Here is a 23,141-nt window from a genome sequence, read left to right as displayed (position 1 = left end):
GGAGAGTGCAGTTCTGGACAATGGATTGGCTACACTATGGTTTTGAAAGAAAGGATAATGATTCACCCTGCTAAAGGATTTGTGTGAGGAACAAGCAGTGGGGAGTAGGGGTTTTTTGGTTCCTAGAGGATTCCCACCACGTTTCTTCATGATCGTCATTGTTAGATTTGTGAGTGTTTCCAGGTACACAGCAGCGAAGGTGGCTTCAGCCTGGAAAAGAAGTGGCCCTACTCAGAGCAAATAGATTTTTAATGAGATATTCTAGATGGTGAGAAAACATTTTATTTTCCAGTGTTTCTTCCTATTCATTTTGAAGAGTTCATAGAATGAAAGTCTGCCTTTCTGTGAGATTATCCTCGGGTTTCCTAACCATTGCACAGCAAGCACTGTATATTCATAGAAACATGGAGAGACTCCATTGAGACTCCATGCCCCCATCTGTAATCTGATGGGCAGTGCTTGTTAGAAGTGACAGTATTAAAAAGAAGCTGGTTATTTAAGCCAATGTTTAACTTTTTTTTTTTTACTCTTTTTTTTTTCCTGTTTATAAAAGGTTTCCATCGTGGAGCAGAGTAAGAAACAAAATCATAGAATCATTAAGGTTGGAAAAGAGCACTAAGGTCATCTAGGCCAAACATCCATAGTACCATTCTGTAACTGTCCAACTGTAGCACCACTGACCACAAGCATACCTTTCAGGGGCATTCATTTGCCACTCTCTGCATTGTTGCATAACAGTGCTTTAGAAGAAAAGCCAGACCCCATGGCTGCTACAACCCCTGACTGCTGTGTCATTGCTTTCCAGGCTACCAGCTCTCCTGGGAGGTGTATGGCAGGAACGAATCCCGGCTCACCCGCACGCTCACCAACACCACCCTGGAGTACAAGATCACAGGGCTGTCATCTCTCACCACGTACACCATCGAGGTGGCAGCTGTGACTGCTAAAGGGAGTGGCTGGGTCACATCCTCCACCATCTCTTCTGGAGTGCCTCCAGGTTGGTGCATCTTCACAGAAGAGGTTAAAATTTCCATGTACTCCAAGGATCAGAAGGGGCTTTGACTCGTTTATAATAAATATGGGTTGATTATACGGCACCAGAAGCTTTAAGCACATAACTTAAAGCTAATTCTTAGAACGCATTAAAGCATTCAAATGAAGATGCTTGCAATTTGGAATTACCAGAAGGTTGGCTTTTGTTACACAGTTAAAAAAAATAAAAAATTGTAGAGATTGCAGAAGGAGCAGACAAAGCAATAAAGTGGATAAAATATGCGAGCTCTTGATATTTACAAAGTAACATGAGAAGCAAGCCAAAATCAAATAAAAATTGGTGCGTTTGGGGGAAAAAAAATAGAGTTTGCATGCTGTTAAATGAGAAAGGTTTTTCTGTTCTAAGTAGTATAACTTATGTCACCTATGAGAGGACATTTGCATAATGAAACTGAAATCTTATTTGCAAGATCTGGCAGTTGTGGCCTCAGAAAGATTTGGAAAGTAGTCCTCTGCTGCATTGTCTGAGTCACCACTCAGGCCCCTGTGAATTATTTGATTTAGCATTTTGCATTTGGATTTTAAAACTCAGCACTCTCCTTCATCCCATACACAAAGCAAACTAAAAAGCAGTTTCAAACCTCCAACCAGCAGTTTCTATTAATTTATAGGCTATACAGGTAGAACTTTCCAAAGTGGAGCAGTTAATGTAGATCACTGATGGTAACCCATTTTTTTTTCCCCTTTCCGGTGTTTTTGAACTTTTCTGTGTGTCTTGAAGTATGCTTCCCTTTCTTTCCCCTAATCACAGGTAATTGTGACAAGTTGCAGGCTGGATCAATGCCATGCTGCCTGTCGTTACCCAGATAACAGCATTATCCTGCTCGGTCAGAGTTAGTTTATCGATCATAGCTCCCTGAAATGTGAAGTAAAAATCAAGAAATATTGTGTATTCATGCATACTTGAAAATACATGCCAAAAATCTGCCCATTTTTGCCTGCTGCATTTGCAACCGTATAACATTACAAATGATTACTGATTATTGTACTAATTTCCATTGCTTATGAATGCAGGTACTATTGGAAATTTATTCTGAACAATCTATATTTAATCCCTTTCCTGGGCTTGTTTTTGTTGATAATTCAGGCAGTATTAAAAATGTAAATGCCTCTCTAAGCTTGACTGATGTGAGGCAACAATCTGATTGGAGCTACAGATTTTCCCCAGTAGAAGGTCACCCCCTTTATTTACAACAGAAATTAAAAAAAAAAAATCGTTTTGATCATTTTGCTTTATGCAGCCATCAGAAATGGCTTCTAAAACTCATCTATTGTAGATCAATATGAGAAGCATAAAACGCTTCCACTACCCGAAAACTTGGGAGTCTTTTTCTGTTGCTAATATATTAAAGCTGTGTACGCTGTAAGAAGTAAACTAATTTTAATGCTAGAGAAACAGCAGTGCAGCAGAATTAGGCAACTTGGGAAGTCCTTCCCCCAGCCACCATGCTTTGTGTTACTCCACCTCCCCAGAATAGTAGCTGCAGTTCTGTAGAGGGACTCTCTTCATTTTTGATCCATAAAATGCCGTGCAAGCTCAGAGCAGCAGAAATAGTAATGTTGTATTTAATACTCAGCCAAAAAAAATCCCAACAACAAAACCAACACTATTTCCTCCCACAGTAACTATTACAAAGGTATTTTCTGCACTGAAATGCTGCCAAGCTGTGCTTCGGTGCCCTGTGCCAGGCCCATTTCCACCTCTGACATGTGTTTCTCTTTCTGCAGAACTTCCAGGCGCTCCATCCAACCTGGTGATCTCCAACATCAGCCCTCGCTCTGCCACACTTCAGTTCCGGCCAGGGTATGATGGCAAGACCTCCATCTCCAAGTGGATAGTGGAAGGCCAGGTATGACCCTGACGGAAAGCTCTCACTGAAGTTTCTGAGGAGGCAAAATGGATCATCATAAGCAACTCATTCACCAGAGTTTAGGTCCATTTGTTTTAGAAATGATTTGAAACCTGAGTTTGTGCCTTGTTGGGTTCATATTCAAACCAGGTGCTAACCTGAAATTATCTTATAGAGAAGAACTATAGAGACAATTGCAGTGAACAGTAAAGATGCCATTATTCATGAGACAGGGTGCATTTGTGTCACCTTGTAAGAAAATATCCTGAGGTTTTCTGTCCAGGCTTCTAGATTCAAAAAAGGCTAAATTCTCATCTTCATCAGCTTTAAACAGTGTCCCTCTTTCTGCTGTCATTATGCCTGGGAGGACTTAAGTATTCCTCATTTGTTTTCCTGACAGACGAGCTTTGCTTCTTCCTTTCCACCCACAGATCTTTATAAATAATATAATCTGTTTTTAAGACCAAATGTTGGACTTCTTAAATCACCATCACCACTTAGACATGTTGATACAATCACTTCTCCTGATAATGAGACTGTTGTGAACAAGTTGGTACATTCTGTACAATTTACATACACATCATCACATATTGCAGAATTAAATGCTGAAATTTTATAATATGGTGGCTTGGCACATTTTGAGAATCACATTGGAGCACCACATTGATATTGGTAGGAATTTAATTCTTTAATCAAGAATTGCAAAAAGCCACTGAAATTAAACAAACCTGATTGCTTTAAAATGACAGTGATTATTGCCACAGTGTTCATCCATATCCTTGAAGAGCCATGGGTACCAGTAGTGTTTGGAGGGTTCTTGGGGTGCAGGGAGGGAAGGGAGGAATGGGTGTTCACAAACACCCATCAGCATCTTATGCATTGCTAATAAAGTCAAGGCACTGATGGTTCTGGCAGATCCTGGATTTGTCAATGTTTGCTCCACCTGGGGAAGGGGCCCAGCCAAAATTACAGCACAATCTGCCATGCTGAATCTGAGCATTTCTTTGCACCACACCACACCGTTCGGCTTCAGCACAGCGAGAAACATTATTCCAAATGGATTTAATACTTAGAAAAAAAATTCTTGCTCACATGATTAACAAGAAATCTTTTCAGTTATGCAAAGAAATTGATGATTCCTTACTGATACAGTAAATCCTGTTTCCAGGATGACAGCTGCCTATAATCGTTTGTTCACAGCCCCTTTCTGCCAGCACTCTGTTCAAACTTTTCTAACTCTCTTGAAGCGCAATCTCACCGCACCCTGAGCAGGGCTAAACCAAGAAGTCTTGTTGTTCTATTCCTTCCCTTTATCACCATCACTCCCAGCAAGACTTTCTTGCTTTTCTCTGCTGTCATACCTGGAAGCTGCTGCAGGGCTTGACCCAGCCAAGAACAAATGGGTTTCAGACAGATCAAGTCTGTGTGCAATCAGAAGAGCCCCACTGCAGGGCAGGAGATGAGAATGTGGTGCTGGGAGCAGGAGTGAGGGCAGGACTGCCTCTATCCTGGCTTGGAGCTAAGCTGCCCAGAACCTTCCTCCTGGGCTCCATGGGTTTTATGCCTACCTGTCCACGATGTACAAGCTTTCAGAAAATAGTTATGCCATGTAAAGTACCATCCTGCACGTCAGTCCTTGTTCCCCTCTGTAGAGCTGGGTGGTAGTTTTGCATTGGACACACCATTTCGGTTGCATGTGCTCATTCATCTCTCTTGGGACTACGCCCTTTCTCATGATTTCTGAGTCCTCACAAGCTTCAGCTGTTCACACATACAAAGAGCCGTGCCCTCAACATGCTTTTCTTCCTTCTTCCTTTATGTGGCACAAGACTTTATTCATGAGGGCAGGTGTGCAAAATCTTCCAAGCGTTCCATTTTGGCCAAGTGCCGTTTTTGAAGTCTGACACTTCATGATCAGTTTGAATGAAAACACAGCTGGGAATTCCAGTTTATGTGAATTTTTTTTACATCTGGCCTTGGCTTCTGCTTTTTGTGCTGGGATGTAAATTGACGGGATCCACTGTGGAACTAATTCTCAATTATGTCAGTGAACATGAGAGAAGACTCAGGTCTTTAAGATGTTAGTGCTGGTAGATACTGAAATATCAAGCGTTGAAAATCCCATTTCTGTGTTTCTAGTAAAGCCACTTTCTGTACTTCTGAAAGGATTTCTTAAATCTTCTTTCGGCAGTTTCTCTTCTGTCGTCACATCCAGACTGAGAGGACTGGAGCAAACTGGATTTCCAAACAGAAAGCTGCAAAAGAGTATCAATGCCATTTAAAAAGTGTTTCTAAAATTGCTTTTCCATTACATGCAGTATAATCTAAAGAGAAGAGAGTCAAATGTGATATAAAGGTTTTGCAGACACTTGCTCAGGAGGTCCAAAAGTAATGGTCTTGTGACATTGACACTCACAGGCTACATGTTCATCCCCAGAGAGTTTCAGTAAATCCTTGCTATTACCACCAATCATCCTGTACTCTCAGATGCAGAGTATATATTGCAGACGTATTTTTCTGGCAATTTGCAATGACGAATGACTGTGAATCCCTTCACATGGTTTCGTGTTTGCAACTTCTCTCTGCTGCAGCTGTGATTCAGTTCATTTCGCTCTTATTTTTCTTGAGGTTTTCTTGGGAGAAGAACATAAATGGCAGTTGTGGCTGTTCCTTGAAATGAGTTTGGTCCACGACACTGAGCTTTCCGTGGGCTGATTAGGGAAGCTGAATTCTGTTGCACCTGATTTGTTTTCTTGTGATCAGCGTTATCGTGCAGGCAGCAGCAGATTTGCAACACCTCTTCACAAGTGGCATTCAGATAGTGCACAGGTCAGAGAGCCATGAGTACATGGGCTCATGTAGAGGATTTGCTTAATGCCTTTCTGCTGTGTTGAGAGAGATTTCCTTTGAATATTATCATGAGCAAAAGCAGAATTGGAAAAGGGAGTTTGAAAGTAAGAAAACCTTGAGAGTATCCTCACTGTGTTCTCTTGTAAAGCTGTGAGCTGGGACGGCCTTAACTTTCACCATGAATTCGTTGGGTTTTGTGGGTTAAGTCAGTGACCCAGATAGGATTCATCCATTGCACGAGGTGATTCTCTTGGTGTCATTTTCACTTCAGAGTGGTAAATAAAGTGTCTGAAGCCCTGACAATATTATGACTTTGCCAATCTTTAAATCAAAAATGGGTGAATCGATTTAAGGATTTTGTAGGAAAAAAATGGCACCCAGGCTGACATCCTGTGAACCAAATGTCTCCCAAAGCGATTTCAAATGCCTGAGTTATAGACCTCTATAATGAAAACTCTGACATATCTTGAACTATAGCAGAACACAGGGTACTTCTGTAACGCACAGAAACATTGTGTTTCCCTGTCCTGCAGTTAGTTCTTAATAACTGTTCACAATTTTGGAAGCATCACTGTCTTAAAAGAGAAATTGCTGCAAATTATTTTACATTCCAAATTTTAATTGTTGAAATTTTTGGACATTCTGCAACCTCACTTATATAGTGCATCCCATCAGACAGTGTTAAGTCAAATGATAGCATCTGTAAAATTATCAGTTTTAGAAATGGAGAAACTGGTACACGGAGAAGTAGAGGTTTCTGACATCATTTCCAATATTGCTTTATCATCTCATTTCTGTAATAATAAATGAATGTGACCTTTTCTTGAACATAATGCCTAGAGATGGGGATGTATACGTGGCAGCTTGTGATGGCTGATAGTTACAGCCATGAAGCAATGCGGTGGACATAGGTGTTTTAATTGTGGCAGCTCCTGCTGATCTCCTGGGGCTCGTGGCCTTATTGTACTGAGAGCTGTTAAGATGCAGAGTGCATTTCTTAAAGAGTTTTTATGCCAATGGCAGCAGCAAAACAGTTGGTGTTCTCATCTGCCTCCTAAAACAATGCACACATGAATACATGTGCATCTGTCACAAGCATAATCCTTTTCTGAAGTTTGCGGATACTGCTATCCAAAAACCAACAGTAAGAAATAAGCCTGTAAATTAACTTTATTTAATGCAGACTGGCTCACAGGGGACTCTGCAGCCCCCCATAGGACTGTCTTATGCTAAGCACTGCCCACAGTTCTTTTTTGCCTTGTGGGAATCCCTTTGTACTCCATTTTTTTGAAACAGAAATGTTTCCTCTGATCTAACATCAGAGTTTTTCAGCAAAAAATAATTTCCTTTTCCTTCAAGAGCCTGAAACTTGGAACCTGCTAAATGCCTTGCAGAAGTTAAAAATATAGGAGCCCATCAGTGAAGATTCTCTTCCAAGACTCATTTCTGAGATAATTGCTAAATAAGTGAAACTTGTACTGAGTAACAGTCACCTAGAATTGCTTGGCTACATGATCAGAAGTCACGCAGCAGTCCCCATGCTGCTTACCATGCTACCCTCGAGCTGAGTGCCCTCCTGCTTTGGAAAAGCTCCCCACAAAGGCAGCAGACAAACTGCAGTAGCAAATCAAACCCTTGAAGTTGCCCAGGCACTGGCACCAGATCCTGGCACATTGCAAGGTATTATTCCAACTAAAGCAAGCTCCTCATCTATCTGTTTTAAAAAGTTTTACTGAATTACAGAACTCTGCCTGTGCTAGATTTCTTCTGCTACCTCTCCATCACTGACTTTCAGCAGACAATGAGCCTCAAAGAGGTGTACTGGGACTGTCCCCTCACTCCTGAACCAGGTAGCAGCCACCTGTTACCCACTGGCTCCTTGGCCCGAGTTCAGCCAGTATAAGCAGTTTGGTTGGCTCTTGCCATATCCTTATAGGATGCACCCATCATTCCCTAACAGGGATTGCAAGTAAAAGTAGAAAGCTGTGTCATGGGATGGCTTCTGAGGGCCTTGCCATAGTCCTGGGCACATAAGAGCTTTCACCAGCTTTCCACCAGAAGAAGATCCTTAATACTTCCCCCCTTTGCAGCCAGGTGGTGAATGCATGTCTGCAGAACAGGCAGGGGTTTTGGATACCTCTCAAGCTTGAGTCAATGCTGATTGTTCACAGCCCTTTGGGCCTATGGCTCTGAACCATGTGGTCCTTAATGTGAATTAATGACCTGCCTGCTGCTGCATAACGATTGAAAGCTGCGTTGGTTTTTTTTTTGTTTTCTTTTTCCTAGTCAAGAAATATTTTTACCAGGGTTTATTGTTCTTAGAATATATATAAAAGAAGGACTCTAATGCACTCCTGGAGATTATTTGCAGCCTCCAAAACACTGTGGATTTTTGCTATACAATTACTGCAGCACTTTGAGTTGACGCTGTTTAGAGCGAGGAATTTCGTTAAAATAAGCACTCTACAGAATGTTTTCTGCAGAATTAATCAAAAACTTTTTATTACAAGTTTTCTGTGTTTCTGCAACTGAAATCAATCCTCTCCTCCTCTCTTTGCTCATGTAGTTTTTTATACAGAACATTTACATCATCTATATCTATAGCATCTCTTTGTTCTCTGCATTCGTTTTAGGGCAGTTCTGTGTTACCAGGCAGACCTGCATTGCTTCCTTTAAGTTTCTCTATCCAGGAAATTTACCAACATTTCTGGAGCACAGATGGGTCTGGGAATTTTAAAAGGTTCATAATTTACACTGACATCTTTTTAATAAGAACTTCAGTGTGTGTCGGTATATTTGATTCCCAGCAATACTCAAAGACCCATCAACACCTTTGCAAGCACTTCCCTCAGTGAAAGCAGTCCTCTGCTAAAAAGATCACCAAGGCTTTCTCTCACTGAGCAATGCAGAACTTATTTCTTTGGCCTAATTTTCCTTGTGTCATTTCTTCATGCACAAACATAAATATGCAGCACATTGACTCCTGAGTGAGCAAAGAAGTGAAACATCTATAAATAAATCAGGCTGCTTCTCCTGGAGGGAAAGAAGGAAAGTGAATGAAACCTAAATTTCTGTTTTAAATACTTGGGATTTGCTCAACAGTTTGGGCTGTGCTGCCTATCAACTGCCTTGATAGCATCTATGGCTGTAACAAGTATACAGGAGATGTGAGAGATCTATGTTAAAAAGATTAAAGGTTACTCTTTACACAGTGGGTTGTGAGCTTCTGAAATGTGTTGCCAGAGCAGTGTGTGGAAGTAGGTAGTGTCAGGAGGTTAAAAAAGAATTCGTCACCTTCATGGACATGAAGTCCATAAATAGATGCTGAAGGGAATAGCTTGTGGATACCAAGGTAGGGTGAGGAAACTGACTCCAGGTATGGCCAGGCTCATGGCTCTCACTGAACGGTATTTTCTGTTGTTGGAACTGGAATGCCAGCTGGCTGGACTATTTGTCCATCCCTGAAGGATATTTGTGTTCTTGCATCTTAATGAAGTGGGATCTTCCTGGAGCTGCAGTGAAAGAACAGAGCGACAATGACATGTCATTGAAGCACTTTCCCTCTTTCTTTATGGCAAAGTTGAAGCACTGGAGTAAGAATGTGTGATGATAGGGAATTACAGCAGGGGGCCTTGTTTAAGATCCCGTCTCTCTGCACTTGTGACACTCCAAAGTGAAACTCAGCCATCCACCACCTCTCATCCATCTCCCTTTCCACACTGTTCAGCACAGAGCCCTGCCTGCCAGCTCTGCTGTCTCCCAGGGTCTCACATCTCACTGGCCTTCCTCTCACGCCTTGTTGGCTTCCTCCTTCAGTCCTCGTTCAACTCCATTGCATCTCCAGCAATCTATATGGAAAGCAGTGCTCTCAGTTCTCATCACCCTTTTGTCCCTTCTAACAGTGCTGTGGCCAAGGGACTGTGCTGGGCTGACTTTCTGCAGAGTGTGGGATTAATTAATACAAAGTACTGCACGTGGAAGAGCCTGGTCTAAGTGCAGCCCAGCAGCTGATGTTAAAACACTTCTGTGCTTTGACTTTGTTCTTGTTTCTCTGTCTTCATTTCTGTGGCATTTGTCTCCACTGAGACTTATTTAGTATGCATCAGTTCATGTGAGTTATTATCAAGGCTATTCCTCATTTTGTTATATTACTCCTTGATACTTCTGTATTGTTGCAGTGAGATTGGATTGGGTAATAGCTCTCCCACAGTGTTCTTCTGGAATAGATCCTCTCAGGAAATCCCAGTGAAGTCCCAGCAGTACAAGGAAAATTGGCTAATGTGGCTGTGATGTTACTAGAGCTTTTCCACATGAAAATAAATATTAACTGAATGTTATGTGTCAAAAAATATTTTTCCTTCCACAGTAGTGGGGGCACATGTTGCAAAAAATGAGCGTAAGTAATGATCTCCGTCTATATGCATATACACACACGTGTTTGTATTGACCTTTCCCATATGTAGGTGGGCGTACTGGGTGATGAAGAAGAGTGGGTGAGTCTCCATGAGGTGGACAACGAACCTGATGCTCAGATGCTGGAGGTACCAAACCTTACTCCTTACACTCATTACAGGTAAGAACAGCAGGTAATTAGCTGCAGCATGATTTAAAAAAATAGCAAGTTGAAGCGTGGAACAGCTTTCCTAATCAGGAACAGCTGGCTGTATTTTGTTATCTGAACAAAAGGGAAAAGGTTCAGTGTTTCCACACTTTATGCTTAAAATTACTTGTCTGATACTGTTAATTGTCATTTGCATGCAATATGTAGCACAGTTCATAACATTAAAAGGGAAGCCAAGTGCACGGTGAAGGGACATTATGAGTTACTGATATCCTGTGACTTCCCTAATCTGAAGACTGCACCACTGTAACATCAATCAGTGGCAAATCAATTGTAGTTAAACTGGTGCAAACTTGTAATTACATATTTGTACCAGTTTAAACATTTTATTGATGTAGCTTTGTTTAGTAACACCAATTAGATGAAATCTTTGTTTATGAGAATTCCCCGAATTAAACTTAATAGATATATGCAAGGTTGAGGCTGATTGAAGTGAATCTACATGGTGGGTGCACCCCAGTTAAATGAGACAGATTTTAAAAATCAATGCGATGCAAATGATGCGTTGATTTAGCACAGACAGGATCTGAGATACGCAGTCCAAACAGAAAAATGCTTTATGAAGTAGCTTGCTAGTGTGGAGTCTCTCCAAAAAAGCCAGTCCTTAAAGATGGAGAGAGTCATACGTGAAGTGCAGGTTGTACCTGAGCTCCGTGTTCAGTGTCCATGTGAAGTAAGCACGGCTTGCACACCTAGCGGAGGCAAGGAGAAAAGTCTTAGGGATAACAAACAGTAAGGAATGATGAGTTTGGATTTATTTTGTAGACATCGAACTTTTGGGTTTGTTTTACTGCTACATCTCATTTGTCTCTCTGGACTATCATGCTCATTTTCCTTGTGCACCTATTGAATACTGGAGTGACCCCCTCTGACTTTTTCCATCGTCATTCATACGCTAATGCAGTTCCTTGCATTTTGGCTGGCTGTTTCCTCTCAGGCATGCACCAGCACAGGGATGAGCTTTGGGCTTTTGATTACATAGAACGATTTTGTTTCATTTTTTGAAATCCAGAAAGTTGATGCCAAATATATTTATTGTTCTATAATCAGCTTTCATCATTACACATCGAGGAAATAAATAATGAGAGCTAATTATCAGACCCCCATCTTTATTGGCCAGCTTCTCTCCAATGTTTTGTGCCAAAGCTTTGAGAGCGGAATCAAGGACAATATTTGTTCAATGTATTTGTTTAATGTGTTTCCTGTAGTGCCTTTTCTAGAGTCGATCAGAGCAGATAAACAAACACAGCCGTGTTGACTGGCTCACCCTCTTCCCAAACTCAGTTATTAGGTCCAAAAATGCAGTGTTCCATAAGAGCAGGTCATGTGCTGGGTACTCCAATGGCTGTGTTTGTGTTGATGAGGGGTGAGAGCATCTGAAATGAACAGTGCGTCTTAATTATTTGGTGCTTCCTGCAAAAAGATTTCTCTGAGTCTTCTGTGACCCAATGGGGATTTCTATTGTGGAAGAGATGGTTTCAAGCAGACAGGTTATTTTTTAAAGAACCATATCCATATTAAATAACTTAATCTTTCTTGTGCAGGAAGGCTGAAAACGCAGTGCGAGGATAAATCAGCTCCTTTCAACCCGTAATTGAGGGGAAATGTTATCACTGGTATATTTTTTATATTGACAGGGAATGAGAATATCTGAAGTTTGATATTTTAATACCTTTCTGGATGTATTGTATAAACACCGCGAAAGAAAATCACTTACTGCCAGCATAAGCTCATCAGACTTGGCATAATTAACATAAATTTCTCACACAAATACCTAAGTTTCTAATCGACCCTAAGCTAATCTCATTTTCATTTTTCTAATACCTGAGAGGATCTGAACACAGTTACCACAAACCATTCATCCGCGGATCCAAAGGGGACCTGCACACGACGACCTTTGCAGGCTGTTGAGTTCACAGCCACGTTGTAGGTCCCCGTCCCTCCTGCTCCTTGGGGCTCTCAGGGCAGCCCCACACGTTGCCTCTCCCTTCCACCACAGGTTCCGGATGCGGCAGGTGAACGTGGTGGGTGCCAGCCCACTGAGCCAGCCCTCACGTGTCATCCAGACCCTGCAGGCCCCTCCGGACTCAGCCCCCGGCAGCGTGAGCGTGCGCACGGCCAGCGAGAGCAGCCTGCGGATGCGCTGGGTGGTGAGATGGGGATGGATGGGAGCAGGGGTGGGGTGCTGGAAGCTGGGGTGCAGCTCGGTCCCTAGGAACTGCCTGCAGCTTGGGAATGCTTTTCCCTTGCGTTCAGCATGAGGCTGACAGCAAAATTATTTCCTTTTTTCAGAATCGTCGGAAATCTGAGACTTACCTTAAGTGCCTTATTAATCACTTAAATTGCCTACTGCCACTGCCTCTGCCACTTCATCAGGGGAATATATGCCTGTGTGTAAAACCTTGGCTTCTGAGACTCCAGTTCCACCGTCTGGGTCAATGTGTGGGACAGAAATATAATGCTGGAGCCAATTTGCAGTTTCCCAGGGCTCAGTTGTTTGCGCTGAGTAAAACTGTCCCCAGGAGGTACACAGGGGCCATTGACAGCCATTCCAGAGGTACTGAGTGGTTCAAAGAGGCAAAGTTTGCACATTACACTCCTGTAGGAAAATAGATACGGGAAAGGCTCTGGGGTTATGTGATAAAATCTAGAAACAAAGAATTAATTGCAAAGATACAGTGACGGGTGACACCATTGTGCCCCTTTGACTGTCTCACTTACCACACATCAGGACTTGTTTGGCAATTAGCTTGCTCCTGAATGGTTTTCCCTCTCCCTGGTGGCTAGGATTTTCCGCTGAGGTTACTGTGGTGTGAAGCTGACGAAGCACAGGTTTCCTTTTGCCCATATGTTAGCTTTTCCATGCAAAGACTCTATTTCCGTGCATAAACTTCTATGATTCTATGATAAACTCATTATGTCTGGGAGAAAAAATTTGGCTGTAGAAACATGAGAGGACCGCTCCCGTTGGTGGGGAATAATTCCAGTTTGCCAGTGGGAAGCAGGACTGAGTTCTGAGCCCTGAGAAGACTGACAGATCTGACCTGTAGACACCTCAGTGTTCACAGAATGTCTCAGGGTCCCAACAAATGAACTGTGCTGCCTACAGGAGAGCTTTGGCAGTTGTCTAGTAGGACCCACATAACTCATTCACGGCTTCACTATGCCCCCCCGTTGTTAGACCTTTGGCACTACGGCCAGACCCACATATCTTACATCGTAATCAACTCCAAGTTGTTTTCAAGACTTAAAAACTTTTTGGCTTTTGTTTCCCTGCTGTACTATCTGGAAGCCTGGTTTTCATGAGTCCAACTGTGCAGGGTTCAGGAGGAGCCAACAGCACAGCTAAAAATGCCCCAGCGTAGCTTTTTCATGCTTGATAACATCAGCATTTGAAAGCATTTAGTCTCTCTTTCTCGAGACCTACAGGTGAATCTGTGTCCCTCTGGGAGCTGGGAATTCCTTCCTTCCAACAGAACAGGGGTCACATCTTTAGCCCTGCCTGCCTGCAGGGTATAGTCTTCTGAGCTGTGAAATGTTAATGGCTATCAAACTTTGCCAGTGTGTCAGAACTGAATCTCAGCCATCTGCAGCATCGAGTAGTTAGTTTTATGAGGAAAAACTTGAAACTTCATGAAGTAGGCTAATTATTTCATATTTTAATCTCTGAAATTGCTTGGGGAGTTGGAATACTGGAATAAATCTCTGCTGATAAATGAGCAGGGAGAGAGTCAGTAAAAAATATATATTAAAAAAAAAAGTACGATAAATGAATTTGTCACATGCTTCAGCAATTTATCATTCATTTCCATATTTAATCAAAAAGTCCTGAATATATGGCATCGGTATCATCTCTGTTGATGCACCCACAGCAAGTGGCATAGTTCTGCCTGCGTATCGATGTGGCACAAAATTGAAGTTAAAATTGAAATCTCAAACAACACAGAAATTAGAGGCCATGAAATGTAAATCGGCCGCTCCATCTCTTCTGCCTTCCTGTGACCTTACGTGGGTTCAGACTGCCCTGGCACGCCATTTGCAAAGCTCTGGCAGCGTGCTCTGGGTGGTAACGTTGGGCTTTACTTTGGATTTCTCCCCTAGCCCCTCCCCGACACGCAGTACAATGGCAACCCAGAGTCTGTGGGGTACCGCATCAAGTTCTGGCGCGTGGATCTGCAGCCTGCCGCCCTGCTGAAGGTCATCAACGACCGGCTGGAAAGGGAGTGCACCATCGAGGACCTGGAGGAGTGGACCGAGTATGAGCTGCAGATCCAGGCCTTCAACGCCATCGGGGCAGGACCGTGGAGCGAAGTGGTGCGAGGTCGTACACGGGAGTCCGGTGAGTCGGAGCACCGTGTCGGCTGTGAAGGCCGTGCCAGAGAATCTTCAGCATTTGATGACTTTTTTGTTCAGGTTTTGGTTTGTTTTTTTTTTCTTGTTGATCCATTAAATCGAAAGAAGGAAAACAAATGATCTTTGGTGCACTGAAGGCAAGAAGATACAGAGACGTTCAAGGGAGCCTATTTAGTTAGTTAGTTATTTTACCCCTCCCATGTTCTCGTGCACAAACCTATAAACCTGCATGAAAGGCTTGTTTAAACCTCATTTATTTAAAGCAAACATAACAACCTCTTCCCCCTCCTGCCACAATTTGGCAGCACTGCAGGCAGCACAACAAGGAGCTCGTGTCCATCCTTCTCTGCCTCTTCTTCCTCCCTAAAAGGTTCATTGCCCCTCATTCTCCCCTTTCCCCATCTACTCCTGGCCTGAGGCAGGCTTTCTGGTAGTCGTGGTTATCTGAAATTTAATTTCAAGCACTACATATTTCTAAAAGGGCACAAATTATTCTAGAGGGCTAATGAGCCACATAGGAGTGAGATAATTATTTGAGCTTTTGATGACACGTTTTCAAAACTGTCTTCTAAAACCTTGTATAGAAGGTTATATAGACATAACCTTTACGTAGACGTAACCTTCACACAGACATGGAGCACAGGTACTGTGTTGTCCAGTTCATCCATACTAGCATAGAGACTTCAAATAGTGTCAGCAAACTCACAACACTGGGCAGCAGTACATTCCTGTTAGCACAGCAGCAACAGTAAAGACAGATCTTGAGAAGCTGCTCTCTGGCTGCTAACTTACACAGCACCTATTGCCAAACCTGCCCTGCGTGCACCTGGTAAATTAAAATTTATGTTGCAGATGAATAGAAGAATGGGTGACACACGGAGTTTAAAAGTTAAATAGTAAAAGCCCTTTGTGACTGATATTTTTTCTTATCACTTTTTTTCTGTTTTTCTTCATGAAAATGGAATTCATTCGTATCCACACCCCACCTTGATAGATACATACATGCGTGCATGTGCACTGTGCTGTGCAGCATCAGTTGCCATGAAGCGTGAGAGCTGTGGAGAGTGCACAGTTTGCTCTGCTGCCTCACGTAACTGTCCTTTGAACTGCTGAGAAGAAGGCTAGACAAAGTCATCCCACTCCATTAAAGTGTTGCTTTTTGGGAAGGAGTAATTGGAAAGCTATTGCCAGAGGTATTTTAAACAGGGCATGTTTGTACTGGAGTTAGAGATAGCCTGACCTAGACAAAGTAGTTTTGAAGTGTTTTGTGTCATAATAAAAAGATACCACGTTCTCCATTTTCTCCTTTCCACTGCTCTTCAAACACTTCTTTTGAGAGGAAGTAAATACTAAGATTAAGCGATTTCGTAAAACCTTAGGATTACAGAGCTCTTGCTCAGCATCTAAAGATCAGAGGTTACACGTGTGTATTTGGCATTTCCTCTTGCAGCATTAAAAGAGGGTTGACTTGAAACTGATTATAGGAAGCACGCTGAAACTGGGATCAAAATAATACAAAGCTGTGATCTAGACCGTAAGGACTCATCTGTGTGTTTTTTTCATGTACTTTCTTTGATACTAACATCTGATTTCTTGAATAGAGCAAGTCATGGCTCAGCCTTCTGCATCTTTTTAGGTTTGTGGTACACAAAAAGCGCTGGCATAGCAGCGCGCTGTGTGAGAGGGAATCTGCAGTTAACCTGTGTGCACCTCCAAATGGGATTAAAATACAGATAAAAGTTATCTACACCCAGAGAAAGAGGTCAAAGCGCTTTTTAGAACTGGTGTTTGAATTATGAGAAATTACACACATAATTTCAAAGCACTTCGAAAACAGCTCTCCTAAACATTGTGGTGTTCACTGCAGAGCAGCAAGCTCAGTTTCCACTCAACACAGTGACAATGATAGTGGGTGTGGTAAAGAGAAAGCAAGAAAGAGCGAAGACTTCTGATGTGTTTGAGCAACTTTGAGAGGGATGATTTGTTTTAAATACAAACCCTCTTATTTTCAAACAGTTCATCCCAAACACACCTCACTCAGTGCCTTAATGTCTTCAGGCATTCAGCTACTCATGTGTATGCTCACCTTACAAAATGAGCTCCTACACGAGCATGGGCACACACGCTCAGCCAGGATCAGTCTCTTGATTTGTCAGAGCCTGACCTTCACAAGGCAGTTACCGTGTGATAAAGCATCTCTGGTAATTCAGATGTGGTCCAATGTCACTGCAGAGATTTGTCAGTTTGTACAAGCTGAGAATGGGCCCCTGATATCTAATTTTATAAGCAAAATGCTTACATGCTGTGCTGAAGCTATGTTGCTTCTGCCATGAACCTAGCTCCAAACTTGTACTTCTTAATTGATGTCAGATGTACCATATGCCAGCTTAATTTTTACTTTCAGAAAACAATTAAGGATATTCAGCTAAAATGAGCTGCAAAAATGAAGAGAACCACGTCACCACACTATGTAGCTTTTCTTAGAATGCCAGAATACAAACTAGCTTATTAAAGGCTGCTCTGGGTCCAGTCAAAGACACACAACAGCAACATTTGCTGTATATTAAATATGGTTTTATCAGATGTAGAAAGAAGATGCGTGATCTTAGATGCCAACACAGATAACTGAAAAACTTGAGTTGTTATTGAAGTCCCAGCGCAAAGTACCAGTAACTCTATAATTTCCTATTTGATCTTCTAAAGCACATCGTGCAGCTGGCAGTTTGCTGGATTAGCTAATCATTTCGTTTCGGTCTTTCCAGTTCATTTCTTTCAAGCTCTGAGGTTTTTTTGGACACTGTTGCTTGGCTTCTGCTCTGTTCTTGCAGGTTACTAATGAGAACTCCGCTTTGGAGCTTCCAGCAAAGTCTTCAGTGCAACGGTTAAGGAAACAGCATCAGAGTTTGCAGGGGAAAGAGGGATTATACGCCTCACTCAAGTCACTGATCAGTCAAAGCAAACCGTAATTACTTTGAAGCAGGATATCCTGAGAGGAGAGGGGTCGGATAAATGGATGTTACATTTCAATTCATTCTTTAAAGGGCCGATCAAACTGCGTTGCCTGATAAGAGAAGGGCAACAATAAAATCTGTAATATCAGTTGCACACCCTGAATTCGTACATCCATATCAAATTATGATTCTGAACCACCAGTATGACAATAGCACTGGAAAATTAAAGTGGGGCAAAATACTCGATAAATGCAAGCATTTGTGTTATTCAGGTGCTGGGCTGAGATTCCTCCCCAGTGAGGGTACAGTTGAGCTGTTCTGACCGTCGCTGAGGATTAAGAGGAGTGCAAGCTAATAAACCTTCCCATCGGCCATTCTGTCCTTTGTGAGCTTCAGCATCCCCCTGCCAGCAGCAGGATGGCACACACACCTCAAAGCAGCCATGCATGCAGGGCCAGCCAGCCACAGCCTGACCTTTTGTGAATTAGGAATATCTCGTGGCTGCTGATGAAATGGGAAAAGAAATATTTGTAAAATAAAGGAACTTTCACTCCTGAAAGGGTTCAAACCAGATAAAATAAAAATAAATGTGGCTGGAAAAGGCTTCTTTCCTCTTTGTGTTCTGGTTTCCTGAGACCCACCTCCACCCTTTCTCTCTCCAGAAGTGATTCATGTGGGAGTAGCTCTTTGTGAAGATCTACTGATAAAGTTATGGCATCTATCCAAAGACATTCATGGCTCCTGGCAATCTATTTTCCTTTAACATAATTATATCCTTGTGGGGGATAAATCTAGGAGATTTGGAAGAAGAAAAAAAAAAGCATTTCAGCATTAGAGGAGAAAAAAAAAATCAGATTTCAGTCTGCTACAATGGCGTGTGATGGTGCCCTGTTTCTCGTGTCCCAAATAATTGGTAACCAGGAAATTGTTTCAGAAATGACTATCTCTGTGGTTAACCCTGAGTGCACAGGGGTGGGGGCTAGTGTATTTTATTTTTCCATTTATATTAATTCTGGTCATACTCATTATCTTGTTCATGTTGCTAGGAGATTCAGGAGCTAGCCTTCAAACCAGCTGATTTTTCTTTTTGTTCGGACAGCCAGGGAAGCATTACTTTTTGGCAGAGATTTGTGCTCCTCTTTGCGATGTACTCAGGACCTAATCAAGCCTTACTGTCCATGAGTACTTATGTTACATAACCTGGTGGATGTTCTCTCGAGGTCTGACAGGTGTATCGTGCTTTAGGAAAGATTATACCCTTCAGATGTTGGAAATGCCACAAGAAAAAAAAAAAGGGGGGGAAAGGGCAGCATAAAATGTGAACTCTTAAAAATAGTCTCTGCTTCTGCTTGCATAACACTGCATAGCTATTGAGCTTGCCCACAAAAGCTTGCAGTTGTGTGATGGTTCTGCAGAGGACTGAGCTTTAATGGCGTGAGAAAATGCAGGTTTGTTCCTCTCTCGAGTAACAGAAAATTACAGTGTTCCTGTGCCATCCGTTCTAATAATGATCTTGGTTTCATAAGAGCCAATTTTACAACATAAATGAAATAGGCATATCTTTCATTTACACCGTATCAGTCCCTGAAAATACACCTTGCTTTAATGTATCCGTCTATAATTGATGTATTGCAAATGTTAAGCACCATCACATAATCAAAAGGCTTCGAGGTTAAAGCACTTCTCTCTGAACTGGGAGGTCTGGGTGCAATCCAGTGGCTGGAATTATTGCTAACTCTGGACAAGATGCTATAATTTCCTTTTGAATAATATAGGAAGCCAGGGTGGCACAGAACTTCGTGTTAGAACAGATCGTACCGTAAGATGAACTCCCATTCATAAAGATTTCTCGCTTTTGGCGTAGGGAAATAAAATGTGTGGGAGAGAAAAACCTAAGAGATAGATTTTATAAGTCCAGCAATTTAAATGTAACTCTAATTACTGCAAATACAAAGAACCTGAAGTTTATTCGTGTCTGCCTGTGTTTAATGTCTGTCTGTAGACAGTGGTTAGTGGTGGATGCTAAGCTCTTTACAAACATTGTGTTACTTACATGAACTGATAAAAGAATGTGAAGTAAGCCGAAGTGTAAAGGTGGTGTATAATGAATACAAGAGAAGAAGGGATTGTCTAGAGTGTATTTGAGTGCTTTGGGGTTAGAGTACTCTTCCAAGGGATCTTAAAACAGTCCCAAGTAGATGGGGAGATGGAAAAGCATGACCTGGAAAGCCTTATCTATTTTGCCTTTGTGATTCCAGTTCCCTCTGCTCCTCCTGAGAACGTGTCTGCTGAAGCTGTGAGCTCAACCCAGATCCTCATGACATGGTCGGCCGTCCCCGAGTCGGAGCAGAACGGTCTCATCCTGGGTTACAAGGTATGCAGCTGGAGTTTCACGTTCACTTTGTTATTAAAGCACTGCCCGGCTGAAGTTTTTCTATTTATTATTTATTGCTCACCCGAGGGATGTTAATATCATCCTTAATTCTACAGGATGAGATATCAGAAGTGTGCTGGTTTAGGAAAAGGTGATTACTGAATTTAATCTCCCATCTCGCGAAAAGGAAAATTTTAAACACATTTTTCAGTTCTCGTGTAATAATCCCTCTTTCTGTATTCATATGCATTTATTCCACATTATTCTGCAGATACTTTACAAAGCAAAAGGTTTAGACTCTGAACCAAAGAGCCAAATAGTAAGAGGTAACCACACGCAGTCCTGCCTGCTGTCCGGCCTGCGCAAGTACGTGCTCTATGAGATCCGTGTGCTGGCGTTCACTCGCATTGGGGATGGAGTCCCCAGCTCTCCTGCAGTTATAGAGAGAACCAAGGACGACGGTGAGTGTATGGGTTAGCTGAATAAAGGCCTTACTTAGTGCTGATTTTAACACCTTTTTAGTGATGCAAATGTAGAAAGGCCAAACTGAGGTTATTTGGGTTGGTTTTTGACTTTGGACTTAAAGGAATTGATCCTAACTCGGTATAGCAGCACTCCTCCATTGGTCACGGGATGAAAATTTGGCAAAAGCACTGAAAACCAGCTGACCATTTCCTCTTTCCACTCAGTTGACGAAGAGGAAAAAATCTAAAATGATTTGTACTCTGAAGCTCAATGTAGAAAATGTCTACTGAAGACAATTTTTAGAGCCCAATTATAGATGCCAATTGATGTTCAATCATGCTCTAAGGAAAAAGTAGAGCACTGCAATTGGAAGCAGCAAACAAACCTGGGTCTGCTTGGACTGAAGGAGGGAGGTGGAATTTGCAGCTTCAATAATCCACTCTCAGTTTTTTTCCAAAAGAATAAGGACTGACCCAGGAAGGGGTCATTGCAGCCTCTCTTGTAGCTCCCTCCAGTGCTTCCCATGAGCTCAGGGGCTCCAGAGCACAGTTTGATGTGCTGAGAGACCCTGAGCAGTCCCTTCCCCACACATCTGTGGGGTGAGAGCGTTCCTGCTGATGGAGGTTGACAGAAATTTAATTCCACTCTTAAAGAATTTCTGGCTTTGCGGATGCTAAAGTTGCTTTTAGTTTCATTGCCTTTTCACTATTAAATGATGGATTGTGTCTGTATGAGAGGTTTCTGCTTATTAGTCCTGATGAATGAAAAACAGAAGAAAAAAACCCAAAAAATCTCTCTTCTCATCAAAATGTTCCCAGTAGAAATGGAATAAAAATTGGTATCTACAAGAAACTTCATTAAAGCTGTTTGGTTGGGCTGAAAACATGTTCAGACTCCTGGCTTAGCTAGACATTTACTGCAGTGTGCAGGGACAGGGATGGTTTGGAGTGGGGATGGGGATGGGACGGAGCAGGAACAGTCCCTCCCAGGCATTTTTGCAGCCTTTTTCTCAGCATTCAGCCTGTGTGGTGACTTTGAAAGGAAACAAAGATAAGTTAATATTAGCAGAACTCTGCAGGGAACGAAAGAACAGTCACAGAATTGTACACATCAGGCTATAATGTGAAATATTTAAAACTGTTTGTTTTAGATAACCCCATTATAGCAGTTCCCTCCTTAAGTGCCTGTTGGCAAATGATACACATTGTTCTCCCTTCTCCGTACTCCTGACATAAATATGTTGTGTCTCCCCTGGGCTCCGCTTAATTAAATGTATCATCAGGGGTGAGGCAGGTGGAATTTGTGCTGAAGGGGAAATTTGGGAGATGCAAATGTGTGAATTAACATCTCCTCACCCCGCAAACCCGGGATGGCCATTGCAGCTGCCAGCTGTCTGCATCAGCGTGCGTCGGGTTCTCTGCCTCAGACCTCAGTGTTTAGAATGCACATGTAAAATCAGAAGGCAGTTCAAAGCCAGCACCGGGGCTACAGAGAGGAGACATCATTCAATTCCAACACCTGTGGCCAGAATTCCTCTGAATCCACTCATTTTGCATGTACATGGGTGCTCCCAGCCATCTATTTATTACTGGTGAGCTACAGCTTGGCTCAAGGTGACTGGGGAACTTGTAACCCCTCCAACACACCGTGCCTGCGGGCACCACCTCTGTCCCCCTGCAGCCCCTGGGCCGCCTGTCAGGTTGGTGTTCCCTGAAGTGAGGCTGACGTCAGTGCGCATCGTCTGGCAGCCGCCGGAGGAGCCCAACGGCATCATCCTGGGTAAGGAGCTGGGAGGAGAGGGTGGGGGGCAGGGGAGCTGCGGATGGTGGGTTTTCCTTCTGCTCACACACTGGGTTGGAAACGGCGCCGAAGCAATGGATGAAGTGAGGAAAACAAGTCCTGTAGTGAGAAGAAATGTTCTGCACGTTTTCCCGAGTCAGGATTACCCTCTTGGCTTTTTATCAAAGGCAACAGGGGCAGCAAGGCTCACCAGGATTCACGACAAACCTCCTTACCTTCCTGCTCCTGGGTTGCCATTGCAGCCAGGGCACACCAGCAGTTCCTTGTGTTTCTATAGCATCGAAGGTTTTCGCAATGTAAGAATCCATTCGTGCCCCTTAAGTTAATGTATCTAATGTTTACACTGCGATTCTGCCACTGTTCTGTGCTGATGTGGAGCACATTTTATGGTAGTCCAAGCAGGTGAGTGAGGATTATCCCTATAAATATCCCTTTAGATGAAGGAGTGGTCTGGTGCCGTGTTTAGCTCTTAAGTCAAGAGCTCAGAGTCTTTGCTGAGGTGTGCAGTTACTAAAAGTTCCCATGGGTTAATCCTGACACCTGGAGATGCAGAGAAATCATCAAATGGGATCTGAAGGCACTCGAGGAAGCCTGTCTTCCAGGCTGTCTTGTTGGCTGAATTTGCTGCTTTTGTTTAAAGGAACTGCATGTCCTATAAACTCTCAGTAGAGGTAGGGATTTGAATCATAGGACACGGTTAAGGACAAAAAATATCACTTGGTACACACGATGAGAAAGTACTAAAGACATTCAGCTGCCCGCCACTGTTCTGATGCCTCACCTCGCTGCACTTGGTCAGCATTTTTTGCTGAAGTTTCAAGTTA

At 42.7% G+C, this 23,141-nt stretch overlaps 1 protein-coding gene across 2 annotated transcripts in view; it reads left to right on the top strand.

The window, feature by feature from the left end:
• Window positions 1-23,141, top strand: part of SDK1 (sidekick cell adhesion molecule 1) — a 352,886-nt gene that overhangs the window by 266,521 nt on the left and 63,224 nt on the right. For both annotated transcript variants that reach the window (XM_065732888.1, XM_065732887.1), the window contains exons 21-28: window positions 806-997; window positions 2,782-2,903; window positions 10,217-10,326; window positions 12,374-12,524; window positions 14,476-14,713; window positions 19,937-20,052; window positions 20,324-20,513; window positions 22,198-22,296. In XM_065732888.1, coding sequence (XP_065588960.1) covers window positions 806-997; window positions 2,782-2,903; window positions 10,217-10,326; window positions 12,374-12,524; window positions 14,476-14,713; window positions 19,937-20,052; window positions 20,324-20,513; window positions 22,198-22,296 — 1,218 coding nt within the window. The remainder of the gene's footprint in view (window positions 1-805; window positions 998-2,781; window positions 2,904-10,216; window positions 10,327-12,373; window positions 12,525-14,475; window positions 14,714-19,936; window positions 20,053-20,323; window positions 20,514-22,197; window positions 22,297-23,141) is intronic.

Source organism: Cyrtonyx montezumae, unplaced genomic scaffold (assembly GCF_038088225.1).
Source record: "Cyrtonyx montezumae isolate F1298 unplaced genomic scaffold, pur_monq_1.0 scaffold_16, whole genome shotgun sequence".
Taxonomy (NCBI): domain Eukaryota; kingdom Metazoa; phylum Chordata; class Aves; order Galliformes; family Odontophoridae; genus Cyrtonyx; species Cyrtonyx montezumae.
The sequence above is the reverse complement of the archived record's forward strand: the minus strand, read 5'-3'. Positions and strand labels throughout refer to the sequence as shown.